The sequence below is a fragment of the Vicia villosa genome, linkage group LG1 (genome assembly GCF_029867415.1).
Source record: "Vicia villosa cultivar HV-30 ecotype Madison, WI linkage group LG1, Vvil1.0, whole genome shotgun sequence".
NCBI classification, from domain to species: Eukaryota; Viridiplantae; Streptophyta; class Magnoliopsida; order Fabales; family Fabaceae; genus Vicia; species Vicia villosa.
In genome coordinates, this window is record NC_081180.1 from 184,602,538 (window position 1) to 184,624,632 (window position 22,095).

General features: G+C 36.3%; 3 protein-coding genes across 3 annotated transcripts in view; 2 read left to right on the forward strand and 1 right to left on the reverse strand.

The window, feature by feature from the left end:
• The first annotated feature begins 1,966 nt into the window (after nucleotides 1-1,966).
• On the forward strand, nucleotides 1,967-3,015 carry LOC131621064 (NDR1/HIN1-like protein 10). Its single transcript, XM_058892274.1, has one exon. It carries the CDS (start codon nucleotides 2,265-2,267, stop codon nucleotides 2,892-2,894), a length of 630 nt encoding a protein of 209 aa, XP_058748257.1. The 5' UTR covers nucleotides 1,967-2,264; the 3' UTR covers nucleotides 2,895-3,015.
• A 3,283-nt stretch (nucleotides 3,016-6,298) lies between these two features.
• On the forward strand, nucleotides 6,299-7,300 carry LOC131660967 (uncharacterized). The gene is made up of 2 exons (XM_058930348.1): nucleotides 6,299-6,868; nucleotides 7,205-7,300. The coding sequence occupies exons 1-2, from the start codon at nucleotides 6,299-6,301 to the stop codon at nucleotides 7,298-7,300; spliced, it is 666 nt and encodes a 221-aa protein (XP_058786331.1).
• Nucleotides 7,301-8,286: 986 nt separating this feature from the next.
• Nucleotides 8,287-22,095, reverse strand: part of LOC131660976 (protein MAIN-LIKE 2-like) — a 58,007-nt gene continuing 44,198 nt past the window's right edge. Inside the window, exon 3 of the mRNA XM_058930358.1 lies at nucleotides 8,287-8,487. Within this exon, the coding sequence (XP_058786341.1) occupies nucleotides 8,287-8,487 (201 nt within the window). The remainder of the gene's footprint in view (nucleotides 8,488-22,095) is intronic.

A 22,095-nucleotide genomic window follows, 5' to 3' on the forward strand; every position in this document is an offset into this window, starting at 1 on the left:
CTGACCAGCGAAGAATTTGAAGGCAAAGAAAGCTTCATATTAGATATGTGCACCATTATGGAAGATCTATGTCACCAGAACAAAGCTTTAATGGACGATGTCTTCCATATCTAATTGTCTCAGCAAGGTATAGTCCCCACTAGTGGGTAGGATATGCTAGTCCCCGAGCCACTTTCAAACAAGATACAGGAGAAGACCATTCTGGAGAATTTTAAGCCTCATTCACTAGCCAAGTTTGATGGGCACAACGACCCGTATGAGAACATGGCATCCATCAACACGCTCATTTCCGTCATTAAAGCCCTTGACTCCTTGAAATGAATCTAGTCTTAGGAAAATTCAGAGACGTAGTACTAAGAGGGTATATGGGTCAGCCTCGGCTCTCCATCACTAGCTATCATGACTTGGTATAAAACCTAGTCCAACAATTTACAACGAGTAGGAAGGGAAAGATATATGCCACCAGTCTCTTCAATATTTGCCAAGGCCCCTATAAATCCCCAAAGGAGTACCTCACATGTTTCAACGAGGTGAAATCAGGGCGTTTCATCTAAACCAAAAAAATATTTGTAGGAGCATTTTAGAATGGGCTCAGGGCGGGGAATTTCGACGAGTTTCATGCCAAGTGGTTAGAGGTTTCCTTGGCTGAAGTGATGACACATGTAGAATGTTACATTAAGGGAGGAGAAAAAAATGTTGAAAATAAGGCCCGAGATGAAAAAGAATGCATTTCCCATGTTGATTGCTCACGAAGGGGTTAATACACATCGTCTGAAGAGACAAACCAACACTCAAGTGAAGTGGAAATAGTGAATAGCTTCTTGCCTCTAAAAACTCGTCGAGAGTAGATATAGGGGGAAATTCTCTAGATGCATAACATCTCTCAACCCTCGGCTCTAAAGGCAGACGTCATGGGGCGCGAGCCTAACATTTGGTGTAAGTTTCTTAAAATTAAGGGGAATTATACTGAGGACTTTCTTCAATTAAAGAAAGATATGGAGTGTTTGATCCATGAAGGGAACTTAAAGATGTCTATGGTAACCCCGCAAGAGGGAAAAGAGGATATGGTTCCAAGGGTCGGGACACTCAATAACATCCTAGGAGGATTCATCGGCGACTGAGAGACCAGGTATGCCCGAAAAAGGTACGTTTGTCAAATCCTTACTACCAAGGGTTCAATCAATAACTCTGATTTAGGAAAACTAGAAGCTCTGGAAGGAGTCTTTGGTGCCCCTCGAAATGTTTACATACGTTGGGCCTTCACGAAGTAGTCCTCGCCGTCTCTGGATGCGTTTACATATGCCGAATCCTCGTGAGGGAGTTATTGTTGCAAGGTGCAAATTGACCTAGTTCCTCAATTTGCTTTTTCATTCCTAATGCAGCTGAATCAGCGTTGATGGATACTTCCAATTTCCCACATGTCTAGGCATTAATGGGTGTGATATATTATGGGACCCAAAACAAATAATAAAATGCGGCTTTAAAAAAAAATTGAACAAATTTCTTGCATGTGAATTCAAGCAAGCAACCTTATACACACTAAAACTCACATTAATCAATAGTGCTACATACTAAATATATTTATTTATCTATTTGAATTTTGATCCTAAATATTTGAGACTATGTCTTGTGGGTTTCCTTACACATGCTCATGGCCATATATTATATTTTCCAAAACCTTCTTAACTCTTGCTGGCTCTTTAGAATTATCGATTTTAATTATCAAAGGAAGGAAATAAGACATTATTACCTTTTACATTATTAGCTTCGATAGTACAACATTTAAGTGACATTCATGGACAAAAACAATACTGTCTTCCTGCAAAGACATTTAAATTCCAAAAAAAGATCAATATTAGTTGTGATGACGAGGACAGCTACCCAACAAATTTTTATTGCTAACTTACTTCATCTTGGGAAGGCCCCTTCATATTATGACCAATGAAGGTCTCCCTAGACCAAACCAACGCGTCTGATAGTGCATGGGATTGGGGGATCCAAGTGGATCGAGTGGCTGCTCAGGGCCTAACGTGTCTGTACCTTACAGGTCAACTAGTAGAAACTTCAATTTCAAGTGGATAACAAGATAAGTAAACAAGCACACATATTCTGAACTTTTCAACTGATTTTTCAACGCCTTTTATCCTACTTGTTTAAGTGCTTATATATACATCATTCCACTCACCACAAAACACACTTCAATGTTCACTTCCTATTAAGCTCTTCTATCAAAATTATCAATTTCATAATTTTTCAGCAGCTATATGGCACCGGTGCAGCCTCACAACCGTTGTAGAAGATGCTGTTGCTGCCTCTTCGGCATAATTTGGAAGCTTCTATTGGCAATAATCATTCTCATTGGTCTCATATTCCTCGTTTTCTCGCTCGTCGTCCAACCGCGAGCCTTCAGATTTAGTGTCAATGAAGCCAAGCTCACCCAATTCAACTACACAACCAAAACCAACACCCTCCATTACAACCTCGTACTCAACTTCACGGCACGTAACCCAAACAAAAAACTCAACTTTTACTACGACGAAGTTGAGGGACACGTGTCCTACCACGGGATAAGATTCGCCTCAACGGACGTTATAACATGGTTAAATTCGTTCCGTCAATACACAAAAAGCACCAACCTTATGAGTGGTGTTTTCTCTGGGCAACGTGTTGTGGTTTTTGATCATGATCAAGTTTCTGATTTTGAACATGACAAGAAAGGAGGAGTTTTTCATATTGATGTGAAATTATACACTAAGATGAGGTTTAGGCTTGGTGATTTTATTTTTGGAGATAATAAGAGTAACATTAAATGTGGGATTGATGTTCCTTTTGGTTCAAATGGGACTAAGCTCTTGAATGCATTTGAACCCACCACATGTGATGTTAATTTTTAAGGGTCATTGTGTCACGAGAATTATTTATTTCTTGGATTTGTTAGATGAACTTTCATTATTGTAAGCCATTTGTTTTTGTAATATTTTGGACTTTATGAAAAAATGTTGATAGTTTGTTTCATTCTTTACCATGTATTGACAGATTTTAGATTTTGTACGAGTTGTAATTGTAAATTTAATGTTGAATTTGTTTATTATAAATGAAAATAAATGTAACTTAAAAAAGTATAATTATGATTGAAAAATTAAAAAGTTATATATAATGTTTTGGACTTGGCTAAAACTTAGATTGTATTGGACATGTTCACCCTAAGTCATTACAATTAGGTGTACCAGTGAATATACATCTGGATAAAGGTTGAAGATCGATATTAACTTTAAGATGAAAAGACTTAAAGAATTTCTTTATATGTGTCTATATACTTGTCCAAAGAGACAATTGTCTTGAGAATGTTTTTGTATCTCAAAATTCATTTTTATCACGCCTAACTTATGGCTTATATACATACAATTTTTAATCTTAAACCTTACACTAACTATCTTCATTGACTTATCACTTGCGTGTTTGTAGACATTTTACATAATTGGGAGTTGTAGTTCAATGTTACTCAACCAACACATTGTCATGTTCTACAACACCAAATATCCTGAGGTCTGACTGGATCATCGGCCTCAACTCTAGGAAACAAACTTAACGGTTTCCACAATTATTTTTGTTTTGGATCTAATGGCAAACTTTCGACGAAAATGACTTCTGGCTAGTGTTGCCACTATAAACCAAAATCAATGACATAGTGTGGCCAATGAGATTGTGGAGGAACATACATCCAAAACAAGACAGTATAACTGCATCGTCTTCATCTCTCAAAACATATATTTTCCAACCTTAGAGAGGAAAGACCCCCTTCCCAAATCAAGGAGATCTCATCCATGATTTGGAGATTCATAATGTTTGAGCCCAAAAACCAACCTCGGTGTTAGAGTATGAAACTATTGTTTAAAAATTTTGTGGTGCCTAATGACGAGGAGCAAGGAAAACGAAAATAAGATGAAGCTTATTGTAGATGAACCAGAAAATAAGTATGGAGCTTACTGGAGATGAACCAGCAAATAAGTAAAAATATCTTGCTTTAAAATCTGTTGATAAATCTGCCAAATCCTCCAAAGTCTGCGAATCTGAAGAAGTTGCTTCTACAGTAGGTTCTAAAGTTAGAACATATAATAAGGAAATGCATTTCTTATCAAAAGATTTCAGTATCTAAAAAACAAGAACAAATGAGTCTTTGTCAGAGGCAATGGCTTCAGTGGAATTTCTTCCAAAGATAATAAAGATGATCAGAAAGGATGCTTTAACTGCAAGAAGCCTAATAATTTCATTGCTGACTGTCAGAAGTTACACAAGGAAAACACAAAGAAATAAAGTTATTAAGGATAACTTCATAAAAATGACAAGAATAATCTCATGAAAACGAGGGATGAACTTGGAGATGAAGAAGATTATAACAATAATGAAGAAGAAGCCAATTTAACGTTGATGGCTCATATAGAATGTGACTCAGATTTTGGGTCTGAATTTGAAGAAGAAGATGAGGTATTTGCTAATTTATCTCATTCAGATTAAATTACTCTTCCTAAAGATCTTATTGATTGTTGTGAAGTTAAAGCCAAACATGTGAAAATTATGAGAAAGCAGTATGATCTCTTAAAAGATGAATTAGACTTTTATAAAAATGAATTTTTGAATTAGAAAGAGACCTTACTTCTTTAATTAATGACATGTCTGTCAAACCTCTTGATAAGTATGAAATGGCTCTTCAGGAGTTTGACATTTCTGACTTTAATATGACATAAATAGATTTTATGATTTACAATGTTGATAGAAGTAGATGAGAAGGTCTTGGCTATTATGGAAAATATTCTTATCCTAGGTTTGGAAGCTAGAACAAATAAGAAGAAACTTCTTCCTCTTCTTCTTCTTCTTTAAAATTTGATCAGAAATGGATTTACTCATACTTTGTACCTGCTGGTGATAAAGTAGAGGTTCTGAATCATTTAGAATCAAATTCCAAGGTTCTAAAGAAACCAAAGACATCAAAGTCCATGGTTCTAAAGAAACCAGATCCAGTGGTTCAAAAGTATAAAGCTCTGAGAAAACCCGAACCTAAGATATTAGAGTATAAGGTTCTTAGAGATTCAGAATCAAAGGATAAAAGCCATTCAAAACATAAATCTTTTAAATCAAAAGTCTTGAATGATTCCAATCCTTACTAGATGAAGGCTAAGGTAAAAGGTCATAAGAGACCTTTTAGAACTAATCCCAGAAGACCCATCAAATTATGGGTGCCAAATATGAAATTATTTTTGCAATAAATATGAGAAGAAAAACAGGAGTCATGATACCTAGACACTGAATGGTTGCAACATGTGAACATATATGACAGAAGAAAAACATATGTACCAAATCTAACTCTAAAAGAGGAAGAAAATGTGGAATTTGGAAGGAACCAAAAAAGGTGGATGACTGTTACTGGAACTATTGAATCTAAGAGTCCACAAACTGATGCTTCAGAATTTATCCAACTTCTAAAAATCATCCAGAAAAAGGAGATTTTGGTGATTCTTATAATTTGTGAGAACTGTGATCCGAACTTATTCAAAAAATTATTGCTGGAACAAAATGGTCTCTAGACTCAAGTAAATTGAGCTAAAGATAAAACATATCAATTGTCTATCAAAATCTAAGAAAAGGTATTTTTTTCTGTTTTTCTTAATAATTGCTAAACCTGATATTTTTATATCAATAAGAGAACTAACAGATCGTGATAAGAAGTGCCTCAATGTTGTTGCTATCTTTGTGGCAAAGTATCTTGTCTATTAATTGATAATCAAGCACTAGAAAGAATTGATTTTATCCAAACTATTGTTTAAGGATAAATTTCTTGGTTCCGAATTTGATCTCATAATCTGAGGATGGTTAAAAGCTACTATGCTCAAAAACTCTAAAATGGCCTATGAGGAATAGTAGACTCTGAAGCATCTCAGTATGTGATACATTGAATCTACTAAGTGCCTCTTATAGTACATAAATGGAAAATATGGTCAAATTCTTTCTTCTGACACTTTTCCATTTATATGTCTCAAATTTAAAATGACCTATGACACGTGGTTTGTAGTTGTTGAGTAAAAACCATCATGTAATAATGAATATCTCTTGAAACACATGCTTCTCGCCTCCTTAGTCATTAAGTTTCACTTAAATCAAAATTAATTTTCACTGAAAAACACTCACTTATCAGCATATCACGTACTCTCACACTTCACAACCCACACTTTCATCTTCTGAACCTCCTCAGAAAAACCCCTTTTCCTATATACCATGTTTAGAAACCCTAACTCCAATTAAAATGGCTTTAACATCTTCCTCTTATCAAGCTGCTATGATCGTTGAATTTGGAAAAAGCTTTCATGTCAAACTAAAAACCACAAAGTTTTTTCTCAAAGATCTAGAGCTAGTCATTGAGCATATTGTTGATTTTGAATCGTTAAGGGTGAATGTGTATCAGTTGCAACATTTCTTCAAATTTCAAGGATGGATGGAGTACTTTGATATGTTGAATAGGGCAACCTTTCCCTACTTAGTTAAAGATTTCTGGGTAAGGGCCGAGATTTATGATGGAGATGTAGCTGCTATTGAAGAAATTCATAAGGTTACTAATAATAGAGAACTCAAAGGTAAGTCTAGGGATGAAATGGGTTTGCCTGAGTTCAAAGAGGTGGAAATCAATTATGAATTGATGGGAGTTGATGTGACCATCACTCTAAATCATATTTCCAAACTTCTAGGCATGGAAATTGTTGGTAGGTATGCTCTGAACACAAAAGTCAACAACTCAGAATCCAGTATGATGAAGGAAACTATATTTCTCGGGCGAACTGATTTTAGTAAAGTAAAGAATCTAAAGAATGAGTTCAAGGTTTTGTTCAGAATTTTCATTGGGTGTTTAATTTCAAGAGAAGGTAGTACTAATCAAATCTCTTGGGATTACAAACACTTCATTAGGTTCCTAGTCAACCATGATAAAATCAACCTTCCAACATATATATTTAATCACTTATGTGATGCCATCAAAGAGACAAACAAAAATCACAGTAAGAGTATTCCTCATGCAAGACTTCTCTCTGAATTATTTCATCAAAGTAGGCTGATTGAAGCTCTGATGAAATTTGGGCCTACAGAAGACCTGGCATAATCATATGGGAATGTTATATCTGGTTCTTTGCTGGGGAACATGAAGTTGATTTTGAAATAGGAAGTGGTACAACTAGCACATCCTCTACGGCTCATAAATTACCAAAGTAACTTCATTGGCGATTTTGCTTATATTACTAAGGAAGACGGTCTTTAAGTTATTCATGAGTTCATCAAAATGGCCTTTGAAGAGACTGGAATTTCTATGACCATAGACAAAATTGCTCTTCAAAATAGTGTTCAGAAGGAGGTTCAAGAAGCGGGTTCTTCAACTATTTTTTATGCCTACAAAGACTAGGAAGGGAGTCACCCCTCAGAAGACAACCTCTTCTGTTATGGCTGAAAAGAAGAAGAAACTGGAAAAGATGCTTATGCTATTAGTAGAAGAAGAAGTTGATGAATAACCTCTGATAATAAGTTCCATGTCTACTAAGAAAGATATCCATAATCTCCCAGTAGAGGTTATTCAAGAAGGAGCTGGTTTGATAGCAAAAATATTGTTGAGCAAAGCCTTAAAAGAACATTTCCTATCTGATGATCCTCATAAGCAAGTTGACAAAAAAATGTAGCCGAAATTATGCTGAAGAATGTTGTGGGTATTTCATATGAAAGAGTTGTTCTTATATCTAATGTTGTTCCTTGACCCTTGAAACCATTATGGAGGAAAAACATGTAGCACTAGAGGCTGCAAAATCTGATGATACAAGTATTCCTCTGAATCTTGTCTCTAATAATGTCTTAGAATCTTCCAATTCACATATGGTGAGAAAATTTACAACACCCACGCCACTTCAATCACCTGCAAATTCACTGGAACACACACCCTCCCCTAAACTAGCCTCTAGATCAGAATACTTTGTTTCGGACTCTCATAATGCTCCCAGAGAATTCAAGGAACTCTCAAGTCACTTAGATGGTGAGTTACCTAATGAGAAAAACCAGCTGGCATGTATTTATGATTCTGAATACCCAAAACCCTTAAAAATAATGCTTGAACGACCAATAGATGTCTCTAGTTCTAATTCTAGCTCAAGCTCAAGTTCAAGTTAAAGCTCTGAATTTGATGCCTTTAAATTTAAACCTATAGTTATAGTTCAAGTTGTTTTTACTGAAACCTCAACCCCTAATACCCAAGACTAAGCTTCATCTCAACCCCATTTCTCTCAAACCAGGCATATTGCTATCAACTTTGTTCAGACACTTATTCCAGTTCAATCTGAAACTGAACAAGTAATTTGAGCCCGCCTTAATATGAACCTCAATATTCTCCTGAACAGTCTCAATATGAAGTTCAACATGTTTATAAACTTCACTCTTAGGCTGAGCACGACCCATCAGTAGTCTCTATAGACCAAACTGAACCAGAAAACTCCCAACCTTCACCATCTGCCCATCACCTTTCCCCATTAGAGAAGCGGGAATTGTGTCAAAATCTGATATAGACCCTCTATCTAGACCCCTTGCTCCTTCACCCACTCCTCATCTAAACATACGACAGGGTTTAGAACCTATTAGCCAGAGGCTTTGTGCTTCTGATCCCATAACTCATGCAGTTAAATATGATTTCATCAAAATGTCTATTGACAATACCTTGGTCAATCTTGTTGTTTTTATTGGCTGATTGGCATTTATGTTTGGCTAAAATATAATAGCAGCAAAATGTAATAGAATGTATAAGTCTTGCAAATATAAAAGAATAAAACAAGTACAAGCAAGATGTTATATGGAATGTCATGACATCAACTCATGAGATCGCGCCTGCAGAACTGGAACATGAAGATTCAGTCTAATACTCAACAGATACAGAATATTCTATGGGATATTATGTAATCCTATGTGGCGCAGATTTAAAGGTCAATAGAATCAAGTCAGAATATTGAAGAATCAAATCAGAATATTGAAGATTCAGCAGTTTCTAATTTAGGAGATAAATTAGGAAACTTGTGATTGAAGACCTTTCTTTTAGCAGAAGATATCTGCAAATTTGTAACAGCCAATAGTGCTGCGATTTGTAAGCCCAAGTCCAATTGGGAATAGGTTATAAATAGAAACCTTTGTAACCTAGTTTTAGGAAGCATACCGTGTATTGAAAATATGTAGTTGTTAGGGTTTCTATAGGTAGACCATCCAGGCTGTGGGATGGCTGCCATGTCCTTCTTGAAACCTGTAGGTAAGAGAAGTTATTGTTCTCACTCGAAACTTGTAGGTAAGAGTTGTGTATTGTGTTCTTGATTGAAGCTGTGAAGCAAGATCAAGTTAGTCTTTCTTGTTAATTGTTTAAATAGTTGTTACAGGGTTGTAACAGTTAGGTATCACTAGGGAGTGAGCAGAGGTTCTCTAGTCTTAGATGGAGTTCTAAGATAAAGGTTGCATTGGGTAGTGACTAGGTAAAACAGAGGTTGTTTATCTCTAAACCAGCGGTTGTTTACATAAAATAGTACTACTGAAAGTGAAATCTTCTTCCTAGCTTGGTAGCCCCAAGAGTAGGTAGTTAAACCGAATTGGGTTAACAATTCACTATGTTATTCATCTTCTGCTTTGTATTGTCTGTTCAGTCTTGGATGTTGTAACATCGCGTATAACATCAGGTTCAGGTTTGATAGCTGATCCATTTACAGAACCAATGAAGTTTACAATCTGGTTATGTTGACTGAACAAACATGATGCCAGTACTCATGGACTCATTCTTAGAGGTAATAAAAAATTGGGGATTGTTCTGTTCTGCCTTTGCTAAGCTGATAACAGATCAGATGTCATGACATCGTAAATGACATCCTGAGTCTGTCATACCAGAATTTCAATTGGTATCAAAGCAGGCATCCTGTCTATTTCTGGATGAGATCCATGGGGGATACTTTCTGGTTGTGCTGAAGGTAGAAGATTGTTTGAACAAGGAGTGTTTATATTGCATGGTCCCTTGAAGCGGATGATGGACCTATATGTGGAGGATTAGACCAACCCGACTAGAGCTATTGATGCTAGAACAAAGAAAGCTAAATTTAAAGGCTTCATGCGGGAGTGAAGAATTTGAATTAAACTAATTAGCCTGCATCTATGTACAGAGAAGAAACGTATCAAAACCTTCATGCGGGAGTGAAGATGTTGATAAGGTATCCTCTGTGACTATGTGATTTTATCAGGTTAGGAATTTGGTTAGGTCTAGTCTGTTGCTTGGTGCAGAAGCAACCATTTTGTAGGGTTAAGTTACAGTCAATCCTTGGATGTCATGCTTACAATTGATTCATGGAGTAAGCATTGTGTAAATTCTGTTGATATATGGCTATTTTCCGCTGCATAGCCTCTGGTGCAACCCCTATTTCAAAAGATAGAATCTAGAGTGATTTATATTCAACAAAACGTATGGCAGAACCTTACAACTATAATTGAAGTGTCAAAGATACTTGAGTAATCTCTTAAGTCCACTCATAATGGCATGGTCTATTAGAGCTGATGAATGTCAACTAATCAATGATATTCATAATCATCTGCAAGTGTGAACCTTGAAGAGTTTCAAGGCTGGAGTGTTCCTAGAAGGAGGAACAGATTTCCTACCGGATGTTGGGACATTAGTACTGGTATGCATCTACCAGCTGAAGAACAAATGTTCTGGTGCTATATTAATGTAGTGTGAGAACTTTTGTTTGGAACCTACTCCTGGTCTGGAAGAGGAGACATCTGACTATAATTTGATCAGGACACGATCAACATGTACTTCTACTCCAAATCTTAATTTATGGGAGTTTAGGAGTAAAATCTTAGTGCTAAAGAAGACTCGTGAAGGTATTCTGATCAAAGGAACCATATATGTGGATTTTCATTCATAACCATGGAGCAGTTGTTGCAGCTGAATAATGTGTCTCAACCACAGTGAAATGTGGTCACGAATGTTGACTGCCCTAGTAGTTATCCAGAAAGGGTAGTGTTATTTGGAATCAAGGAAGTCAGATGGCTCAGAAGAATTTGACTAATTCTGTGTTATGCTATAACTAAGTCTGTTCCAGAAACCTAAATGAGGGAATCTCCTCTATAGGTACAGACTCTGGCATCCATCATCTCAAAACCAGAATGAAAGTCAGAAGAAAAGATTATTGAGATATTGGCTATTCTATTCCTTGATATGTCTGGATATTGCTGATAATTACACTCTTTTGTTTCCACCCCAAGTGGTATGTGTAAGTATAAGATTGCGCCTAAGAGGGGGGGTGAATTAGGTTTTCAAAAATTAATCGGTTTTATGAGAATACTTCTAATAATTTTTGGTTAAGTGTTTGAAGGTTTTGTAAGGTTCTTTTCTTTTCTTTGGTAATGGTGATGAATGCAATAAAGTGCGGAAAAGTAAAGGACGCAACGATATATACTGGTTCCCCTCACAATCCGAGAGTACTCCAGTCCCCTTTCAAACACGAAAGAGATTTCACTATAGTTAGAATTATTGTACAAGCCTATGCCTACTATCTAACCTATAGGGTGATCAAAGGTTCTTAACACCTTTAAGATCAATCAACACTAATGTGAATGAAGAACAATCCTCTTCAAACACACCACTTACTTCCAACAATCCTGGATAGTAAGGAGATAATTTTCTTTGAATTTTTACAAGAGATTTAGATGAAGTTTGTATAGCACTATCAATCTTGGATTGATCTTCTTCTTCAAATAAACAATTCTCAAAATGAATATAAGTGTTCACAATAATGTATGCATGAAACTTTAAATGAATTCTCTATGAAAATGTGTGTAGAAAGTTTCATATAAAAATTCTGGTTTGTGGACACTTGGAAATAATGAAATTTATGAGTATGAATTGTTAATGAAGAAGGTGAATAATGATTTTGAAATATGTAGTATTTATAATGTGTCAAACACCTCTTTGAATGGTTATTTTTCCATGAAACAATGCAATGATCAAGTGGTAAGAAGATGGATTCGTTTGAATAAGATCATGCAATGAAAAAACACACTGGTTCAGTAGGAACCGGTTCCTGCCTGGGACAACCCGGTTCCTGCTGAACGTTACAGCAGAAAAATTCAAATTTTGAACTGAGGAACCGGTTCCTGCCTAGGGACAACCCGGTTCCCCATAGTAAAACACAGAATGCTGAAAACTGAGAATGCTGGGAACCGGTTCCCCCATAGGGACAACCCGGTTCCTAAAACCTTTATTTTGAATTTTAACTTAGAAAAAGGTTTTAAATGAATTTTTGAAGGATGACACTTTGTAGTATGTTTATGATATGCATGGAAATATATTTGTGAACAATTATATGTCAAAGTGAGTATTGTTTATACCTTTGACACTTTAGCTTGATTCTTGAATCTTCACAATTTCTTCAAGACTTTGAAAAGATGTATTTTTGCTTGATACTTGAAATTCTTTTTGCACATCCTTTATAAAAGCTTGATATCCATATTGTCTTCATCAAAACACACTATGCTTGAGAAGCTTGCATTTACATTCTCCCCCTTTTTGATGATGACAACCAAGTCTTGAAAATGTTTTGAAAAAGTTGTTTTGTGCTTTGTGTTTATGTTGAACATTGCAAGGCTCCCCCTATGTTAGAGACTCCCCCTAAATCCATGATTCCTTGATTTATGGTAATGAGTTTCATTTGATAATTTTAACAATGGCCTGCATTTTTCTTTGAAACAAAACAACAACAAAAACACATGCATATTCTTCTCCCCCTTTGTTATTATCAAAAAGGATGGGGAAAAAGATAAAAAGTATATGAAATATAACACAATGTAAAATACCACAAAGATAACACAAAAATGAAATACTACAAACATAACATGATTTAAACGATACGAAACATAGTTTTTTACGATTACAACACAAAACATAAATAGTCCTAAACATCACGAACATAAATGGAACATTGTCTAGAAAACATAAGTAAAAACGAATAATAGAAAGAAAACATTACATAGAAATTAAATCACATAATTTAGTCACTTTCATCCATATGTTCTTCATCATCATCCTCTTGTTCTTCTTCTTCTTCACTTCCTTCCTCTCCCTCATAATGAGCCAAGATACGCCTTTGAGTTCGTTGAATTTCCCGCATTTGTCTTCTCATAAGGTTATGCTCATAGTTATTCTCCCTCTTGTTGTTATCAATGGATGTTTGAATAGAACAAAGCTTGGCAAACATCATATCCATTGTGTATCCACCTTCGGGAGGTTGAGGATCTTGTGGCACGGCTGGCTCAAAATCAACTTTGTAAACAAATCTACCTTCACGATCCGTAACTATTCCTGTATTTTTAAGAGCGGTAGCGGTGGTGATAGCACACTCTTGTTCATCCATATTTTTCTTTGGTTCCCGTTGGAGGAGAACACCAGCATTCCGAACAATATGAGAGATGGCCCTTGCATAAGGTAAGCCTCCTTTAAGGGACGCCATAAGCTGCATGTGGCGCATAATTGAAAGCGCCCAATTGACTTCAATGCCACGCCTTAGAGCAAGCAAAACCATCAACTCGAACTCATTGACCCTGGAATGGTTAGAATTCTTTGGAAATAAAACATAAGCAATGATAAGATGGAGCATCCTATCACTCACCGATAAGCTTGAACCGAACATGTTAAACTTGATAGCAAGCTGTTGGCGAACTGAGTCGCGTTGAGTTGGTCGGCACATATCCACAAAAACATCAATCTTACTATACGGTTGCCAATCCTCCGGTATGTTCCCTTGAAGGAGCACTAAGCCTTGAGATGGAATTCCTAACACTCTTCCAAATTCCTCAACATCTAAGCATATATCCTTATTTGAAATCGGGTAGTTTACCGTATTTTTCCGCAAGGAGTTTTCGACTCCGAATGTTGAATGTGAGTCTCCGACTCTTGACCGTTGGTTGGATCTCTTGAGGATCTTCACTTGTTTCTCCCATTTTGTTCTTTCCCTTTGCACTTCTTGAAACTTTGGGTGCCATTGTTGAAAGGAGTTGAAAGTTAGGGTTTAAGTTGGGATTTTAGGATTTTGTGAGTGGAGAAGGATTTGAGTGAATTGTGTGAAAGAGTGGAGGATTATATAGTGTTTTGAGGTAGTGGGTATTTAATTTTGATAGTTATGGTGGGATAGTGGAGCTTTGAATTGGGTTGACAATGGAGGTGGAAGGTTGAAGAAGATGAAGATGAATGTTGAATGAGAGTAAATGTGAGTGAATGAGTGTAAATGTGTGGTGTGAAGTGATATAACATATATTTGAACTAAAATAAATAATATAAAAAAAATAAGGCAAAACAATAATGACCACACATACCTTCATGTACAGCCAAACAAGATAAGCAAAAATCTGTAAAATGTACGTGGGAACCGGTTCGTCCCTACATGGGAACCGGTTCCTGAGACACAAAGAAAACACGCCTCTGGAAATTAGTATGGGGAACCGGTTCGTCCCTACATGGGAACCGGTTCCTGGACTGAAAATTTCCAAAATCTTTTATTTTATGAAATATAAAGCATACATATCATACATATTTACCAAGTCATAATGAATGAACATTTATAAGGTACTTTTAACTTATAAAATTTTGGGAACGTGTACCTTTGATGTGTGAAAATGACGAATAAATTTTAAACATCACCTTCGTCTAAAATTCCAAGCTCTCGTCGAATTTTGTAAAACGATTCTTTTGGGAGAGGCTTGGTGAAGATATCCGCAAGTTGATTATGAGTATCCACAAAAGTGACTTCAACATCTCCTTTAAGCACATGATCGCGAAGAAAATGATGTCGAATGTCTATGTGTTTGGTTCTTGAATGCATAACCGGATTCTTTGTAATATTTATAGCACTTGTATTGTCGCATCGAAGAGGAATACATCCGAGATCAAGTCCGTAGTCATGAAGTTGTTGCTTAAGCCAAAGAATTTGTGCACAACAACTACCCGCTGCTATGTATTCTGCTTCGGCCGTACTAAGCGCAACACATGCTTGCTTTTTACAAGCCCATGATACTAATGCATTTCCAAGAATGTGACAAGTACCACTTGTGCTTTTACGATCAGTTTTACATCCTGCATAATCCGCGTCAGAATAACCAATTAAATTGCAAACACTACCTTTAGGATACCATAAGCCAACGTTGGTTGTTCCTTTGAGATACTTCATGATTCTTTTAACCGCCATAAGATGTGATTCCTTTGGATTTGCTTGGAAGCGAGCACAAAGACAAACACTAAACATTATGTCAGGACGGCTTGCCGTCAAATACAATAAAGAACCAATCATACCTCGATACTTGGTAATATCAATTGGAGTACCGGATTCATCTTGATCAACATATGTACCGGAGCCCATTGGAGTATTCATTGCTTTACAATTGTCCATATCAAACTTCTTTAATAGTTCTTTACAATATTTGGATTGATTGATAAAGATTCCATCTTTGAGTTGCTTAATTTGTAGTCCAAGAAAGTAGTTCATCTTTCCCATCATAGACATCTCGAATTCTCCTTGCATCATCAATGAGAATTCCTCACACATTTCTTTGTTAGTCGATCCAAAAATGATATCATCAACATAGACTTGAACCAATAAAGTGTTACTCTTGATTTTCTTAATGAACAAAGTTTTATCAACCTTACCCTTTTCGAAACCCTTTTCACACAAAAAATTGCTAAGTCTATCATACCATGCTCTTGGTGCTTGCTTTAAGCCATAAAGAGCCTTTCTCAACTTAAAGACATGTGTAGGATTCTTGAAGTCTTCAAATCCCGGGGGTTGTTTGACATAGACTTCTTCATTGATGTAGCCATTCAAGAATGCGCTCTTGACGTCCATTTGATAAAGCTGAAAATTTAATGAACATGCATAAGCAAGTAAAAGACGAATAGCTTCTAACCTTGCAACCGGAGCAAATGTTTCTTCAAAGTCGATTCCTTCTTCTTGATTGTAACCTTGGGCCACCAATCTTGCTTTGTTTCGAACAATTATACCATTCTCATCAAGTTTGTTCTTAAACACCCATCGAGTACCTATGATATGTTTATTACTTGGTCTAGGAACAAGTTCCCAAACTTGATTTCTCTCGAATTGATTTAATTCTTCTTGCATTGCATTTATCCATTGATCGTCTCCTAAGGCTTCATCAACTTTGGAAGGTTCAATTTGAGAAACAAAAGCCATGTGTAAGCAAGCATCTTTGAGATTTAATCTTGTTGCAACTCCTTGACTAATATCACCAATAACTTTGTCAATAGGATGATCTCTATGAGTTCTCCATTCTTTTGGTAGATCATTGGTGTTTGATTCTTGTTGTACACTTTCTTGTTGAACACTTTCTTGTTGTACTTCCGGTGCCTTCACAATTATATCATTTGAAAGTTCTTCCGGTGCCTTCACAATTGTATCATTTGAAAGTTCTTCCGGTGCCTTCACAATTGTATCATTTGAAGGTTCTTCCGGGGGTAAATCTAAAGGATCATCATCATCACAAACAACTATTTCCTCTTTGGAAGTGTTAGTCTCATCAAACGATACATGCATAGATTCTTCAATAGTTAAAGTTCTTTTATTATAAATTCTATATGCTTTACTAGAAAGAGAATAACCAAGAAATATACCTTCGTCGGATTTCTCATCAAACTTACCAAGATTGTCTTTGTCATTGTTGAGAACAAAGCACTTGCATCCAAAAATGTGAAAGTGAGCAATGTTTGGCTTTCTTCCTTTGAAGAGTTCATATGGAGTCTTCTTTAAGATAGGTCTAATAATTACTCGATTTCCAACATAACATGCCGTACTAACCGCATCCGCCCAAAAATATTTAGGAAGATTTGCATCACTAAGCATTGTTCTTGCAAGTTCCACTAGAAACCTATTTTTCCTTTCAACTACTCCATTTTGTTGTGGAGTTCTTGGTGCTGAAAAATTATGAGAGATACCATGTTCTTCACAAAATTCTTCAAACGATGCATTTTGAAACTCTCCACCATGATCACTTCTTATGGATACAATCTTTAATGATTTTTCATTTTGGATTTGTTTTGCATACTTCTTAAAGGCTCTAAAAGCATCACTTTTCTGCACAAGAAACAAAGTCCAAGAATATCTAGAATAATCATCAACAATAACTAAAGCGTATACATTACCTCCGAAGCTTCTTGTCCTTGATGGACCAAATAGATCCATATGCAACAATTGAAGTGGTCTTGTTGTAGTCACCACATTCTTTGGTTTGAAAGATGATTTGGTTTGCTTTCCCTTTTGACAAGCATCACATAGTTTATCTTTGACAAACTTTATCTTAGGTAAGCCAATAACAAGATCATGTTTGGTTAACTTATTTAAATGATCCATATGAATATGGGCTGCTCTTTTATGCCATAACCATGATTCATTATTGTTTACCAAAAGAAATTTTACTTTCAAAGATAAATCATTTAAAGAAATCATAAAAATGTTATTAATTCTTGTACCTTTGAGTTTTACCTCATTGGTGACTTCATCGATGATTAAGCATTCTTCCTTAGTGAATTTGATCTTGAAGCCTTTGTCACAAAGTTGGCTAATGCTTAGAAGATTATGCTTTAGTCCTTCAACATAAAGAACATCTTCAATGGATGTGAAAGGTGGTGCACCAACTTTGCCTTTGCCAAGAATTCTTCCCTTATTGTTGTCTCCATAAGTGACAAAACCCTTGGCCTTTAACCTTAGATCTGAAAATTGGTTTAAATCACCCGTCATATGCTTTGAGAATTTCTTTCTTTTGACATAGTTAGTATTATCAATATTATTTTTATTACCAAAAAATTTGCCTAACCTTTTTACAAGAAGCAAGAAGTTTTCATCTTCATCCGATGCGTCTTTTATTTTGCTTTCTATTGAATCTACTTTTAATGCAATGCCTTTGGATTTCTTCTCTAAGTTCTCATGCTTTTCCAATCTTCCAAGTTCTGTCTCATATTCTTGAAGTTTTCCAAATAGTGTTGCGGAAGTAAGTTTTGATAAACTCTTCTTTTCGGATATCGCCGTCACTTTTGGTTGCCACTCCCTTGTCAAAGATCTGAGCACTTTAAGATTAAGTTCTTCGGTAGTAAGAGTCTTACCAAGTGCCTTCAAGTGATTTGTCAAATGTACGAATCGTTTTTGCAAATCGAGAATAGTTTCTCCGGGCTTCATTCTAAACAGTTCGTACTCTTGGCTTAAAGTATTCAACCTTGATCTTTTAACTTCAGCGGTACCTTCATGAGTTTCTACAAGAGTATCCCAAATTTCCTTTGATGTTGTACATGTTGATATTCGGAAGAATTCATCCATACTAAGAGCACCATGAAGAAGACTGATCGCCTTTTTGTCAGCAAGAACCCTTTTTCTATCATTATCATCCCATGACGCTTTAGGTTTCTCCGATCCAACACCATTAACGACCGTTGTAGGAACATGAGGACCTTGTAGGACAGCCTCCCAAACTTCTTCTCCTTGTGCTTCTAGATGAGCCTTCATTTGGATTTTCCAAAAGTCAAAATATTCACCACAAAACAATGGAGGCTTGTTGTTAGAACCACCATCTTTGAAAACCGGTCTTTGATTTGCGGAAGCCATTCTGGATCTTTAGGAACAAGTTACCTATAACTTGCTCTGATGCCAAATGTAAGTATAAGATTGCGCCTAAGAGGGGGGGTGAATTAGGTTTTCAAAAATTAATCGGTTTTATGAGAATACTTCTAATAATTTTTGGTTAAGTGTTTGAAGGTTTTGTAAGGTTCTTTTCTTTTCTTTGGTAATGGTGATGAATGCAATAAAGTGCGGAAAAGTAAAGGACGCAACGATATATACTGGTTCCCCTCACAATCCGAGAGTACTCCAGTCCCCTTTCAAACACGAAAGAGATTTCACTATAGTTAGAATTATTGTACAAGCCTATGCCTACTATCTAACCTATAGGGTGATCAAAGGTTCTTAACACCTTTAAGATCAATCAACACTAATGTGAATGAAGAACAATCCTCTTCAAACACACCACTTACTTCCAACAATCCTGGATAGTAAGGAGATAATTTTCTTTGAATTTTTACAAGAGATTTAGATGAAGTTTGTATAGCACTATCAATCTTGGATTGATCTTCTTCTTCAAATAAACAATTCTCAAAATGAATATAAGTGTTCACAATAATGTATGCATGAAACTTTAAATGAATTCTCTATGAAAATGTGTGTAGAAAGTTTCATATAAAAATTCTGGTTTGTGGACACTTGGAAATAATGAAATTTATGAGTATGAATTGTTAATGAAGAAGGTGAATAATGATTTTGAAATATGTAGTATTTATAATGTGTCAAACACCTCTTTGAATGGTTATTTTTCCATGAAACAATGCAATGATCAAGTGGTAAGAAGATGGATTCGTTTGAATAAGATCATGCAATGAAAAAACACACTGGTTCAGTAGGAACCGGTTCCTGCCTGGGACAACCCGGTTCCTGCTGAACGTTACAGCAGAAAAATTCAAATTTTGAACTGAGGAACCGGTTCCTGCCTAGGGACAACCCGGTTCCCCATAGTAAAACACAGAATGCTGAAAACTGAGAATGCTGGGAACCGGTTCCCCCATAGGGACAACCCGGTTCCTAAAACCTTTATTTTGAATTTTAACTTAGAAAAAGGTTTTAAATGAATTTTTGAAGGATGACACTTTGTAGTATGTTTATGATATGCATGGAAATATATTTGTGAACAATTATATGTCAAAGTGAGTATTGTTTATACCTTTGACACTTTAGCTTGATTCTTGAATCTTCACAATTTCTTCAAGACTTTGAAAAGATGTATTTTTGCTTGATACTTGAAATTCTTTTTGCACATCCTTTATAAAAGCTTGATGTCCATATTGTCTTTGATCGGTAAAATAGCAAGTGTACTATTTTGCCTCTGTAGTAATAAAGGGAAAATTCCCCGAATATCGATCTCAAGGACTGCGTGAGATTATAGAGTTAGTCGCACTTCAATTAAACAAAAAGCCTTGGGGTTTTGGTTTTTTGTGATTACAAATTAAATTGCAAATAAACTTAAAAAGGTTGAATTGGCCAAATATGAGTAACATGCCAGGGTAGGTGTGTGCATTAACATGTAACAATTCTAAACCCTTACTTCATTAACAAAGTTCAACTTATCAATTACCGGTTCTTAAGGGTATTTGCTCCTAAGTCCTTAGTGGGCAAACTTTTGAACATTGAAATCCTAATCCCAAAGTCCTTCGAAATTAGTGATCAAATCAAATATTATTATAATCAAGAACAATCCGGTTACTATAGGGTATCCCTAGTCCTAGGTGATATCTACTATAATATAATGGTATAAAAACCCTAACAATGGAGGTCAATCCTAATTGTCAGTCATAAATCAATCCAGTTGGTCCGACGAGGAAAGCATTAAAAACCTTATACCATTAAATTGAATGTAAAAGAAAAACATGTTATTGAAATTCGGAATTCAAAATCATCATAAATGTTAATCAGGGACACCCCCCTAGCATTGGGGGGTTTAGCTACTCATATCATCCAAAGAAATTACAAAGATATCAAATAAAGACATTACAATAGAGATGATGAACTTTGATATTCAATGGCTTCCGCTCATGAGAGTTCTCCGTTCTTCTCCAATTGCATAGGCTTCTTCTCTCAATCCTCCAATTCTTCGTGTGGCCAAAAAAAGATCCCTAATTCATCTTGGAAACCCTCCTAAATAGTGCAGACTCACTTAAGTTGGTTGGAAATTCCAAAAACACCCCTGCAGGCCAACCACTGATCTAAATAATAAAAATCACTGAAATCAGCGTCATCACCCAACACGGGCCGTGTTGTGCAACACGGGCACCCGTGTTGGTCCCCTGTAATATTTATTTTTCAACTTTGGTCCCAGGATGTGCAACACGGGCCGTGTTGTGCAACACGGGCACCCGTGTTGCTTCACTGTTTTTCCTCTCTCTCAAACTTTGCTCCCAACTCTCTTCCTGACACGGCCCGTGTTGGGCAACACGGCCACCCGTGTCAGGCCTCCTGTAGCATGTTTTCTGAACCTCCTCAAAACTTCCGAGTTTCGCACTGATTTACTCCGGTTTCTCCATATGAACCTGAAAACATTAAAACATACAACCAAAGCATAAAATGACGAATAAAGACATAAAACACTCAATAACATAACTTAAACATACTTAAAAACAACGGTAAATATATGTGTGAAAACCACTGATCAAACTCCCCCAAACTTAAACCGTTGCTTGACCTCAAGCGACAATTACAAAAGTTAATGACCTTCAAAGCACACGGTGTTCATACGTGAGATATCTGTCTGCATTGATCAAGAAACAGTGATTTGGCATTCACATGACGCGACGAGTTTTGTTACCACATTAATCCTCAAGCTCCCGTTTCGGATACCTCTCCAACTATGCTTTGCACTTAAGTCTCTTTCCGATTTTCCTCCTCTTTCATTCGGACAATCATATTAAGGCACTGCATTTCTTATAATAATCATCACCTGCATGAGACGGATCAAGGCTTCTTATTATTTTTTCTGGCACCAAACTAGCAGCATTGGCTACTTTTTATTACCGATGAAATTTTCAAACCTTGCAGTTATATATTGTCCTTTTGGACGACGTTTGGGGATCAATCTCCTTTGGGCTGAATAACCGGGTGAGGGTTACCCAACTTAGCGAGCCGATTGCCTTTTACCGCCTTTTCATCATTTGGTACCAACTTTATATCTCTTTTTTTTTCTCAACCAGCCATCATGCAAGTGAATCTGAATTATGCCAGATTGTATCAATAAACTACTCGAGAAGTACTTCTCAGGAGACAAGTACTATGGTGCAAATCTACACGTTAGACTCGTATCTCTTTAAGGGAACCAGGGGTGCTTAAACAAACCTCTTGTCACATTATTCCGCACTTCCTGTCCTCAAACAATCCTCGCTTCGTCTCTATATACTATTCCCGA

Excerpts from the sequence above, each read along its gene's own strand:
- LOC131621064 (XM_058892274.1), top strand. The coding sequence starts at position 2,265 with ATGGCACCGGTGCAGCCTCACAACCGTTGTAGAAGATGCTGTTGCTGC.
- LOC131660967 (XM_058930348.1), top strand. The coding sequence starts at position 6,299 with ATGGCTTTAACATCTTCCTCTTATCAAGCTGCTATGATCGTTGAATTT. Across the intron at positions 6,869-7,204 it reads ATCTAAAGAATGAGTTCAAG|GAAGTGGTACAACTAGCACA; the intron begins GTTTTGTTCAGA and ends ATTTTGAAATAG.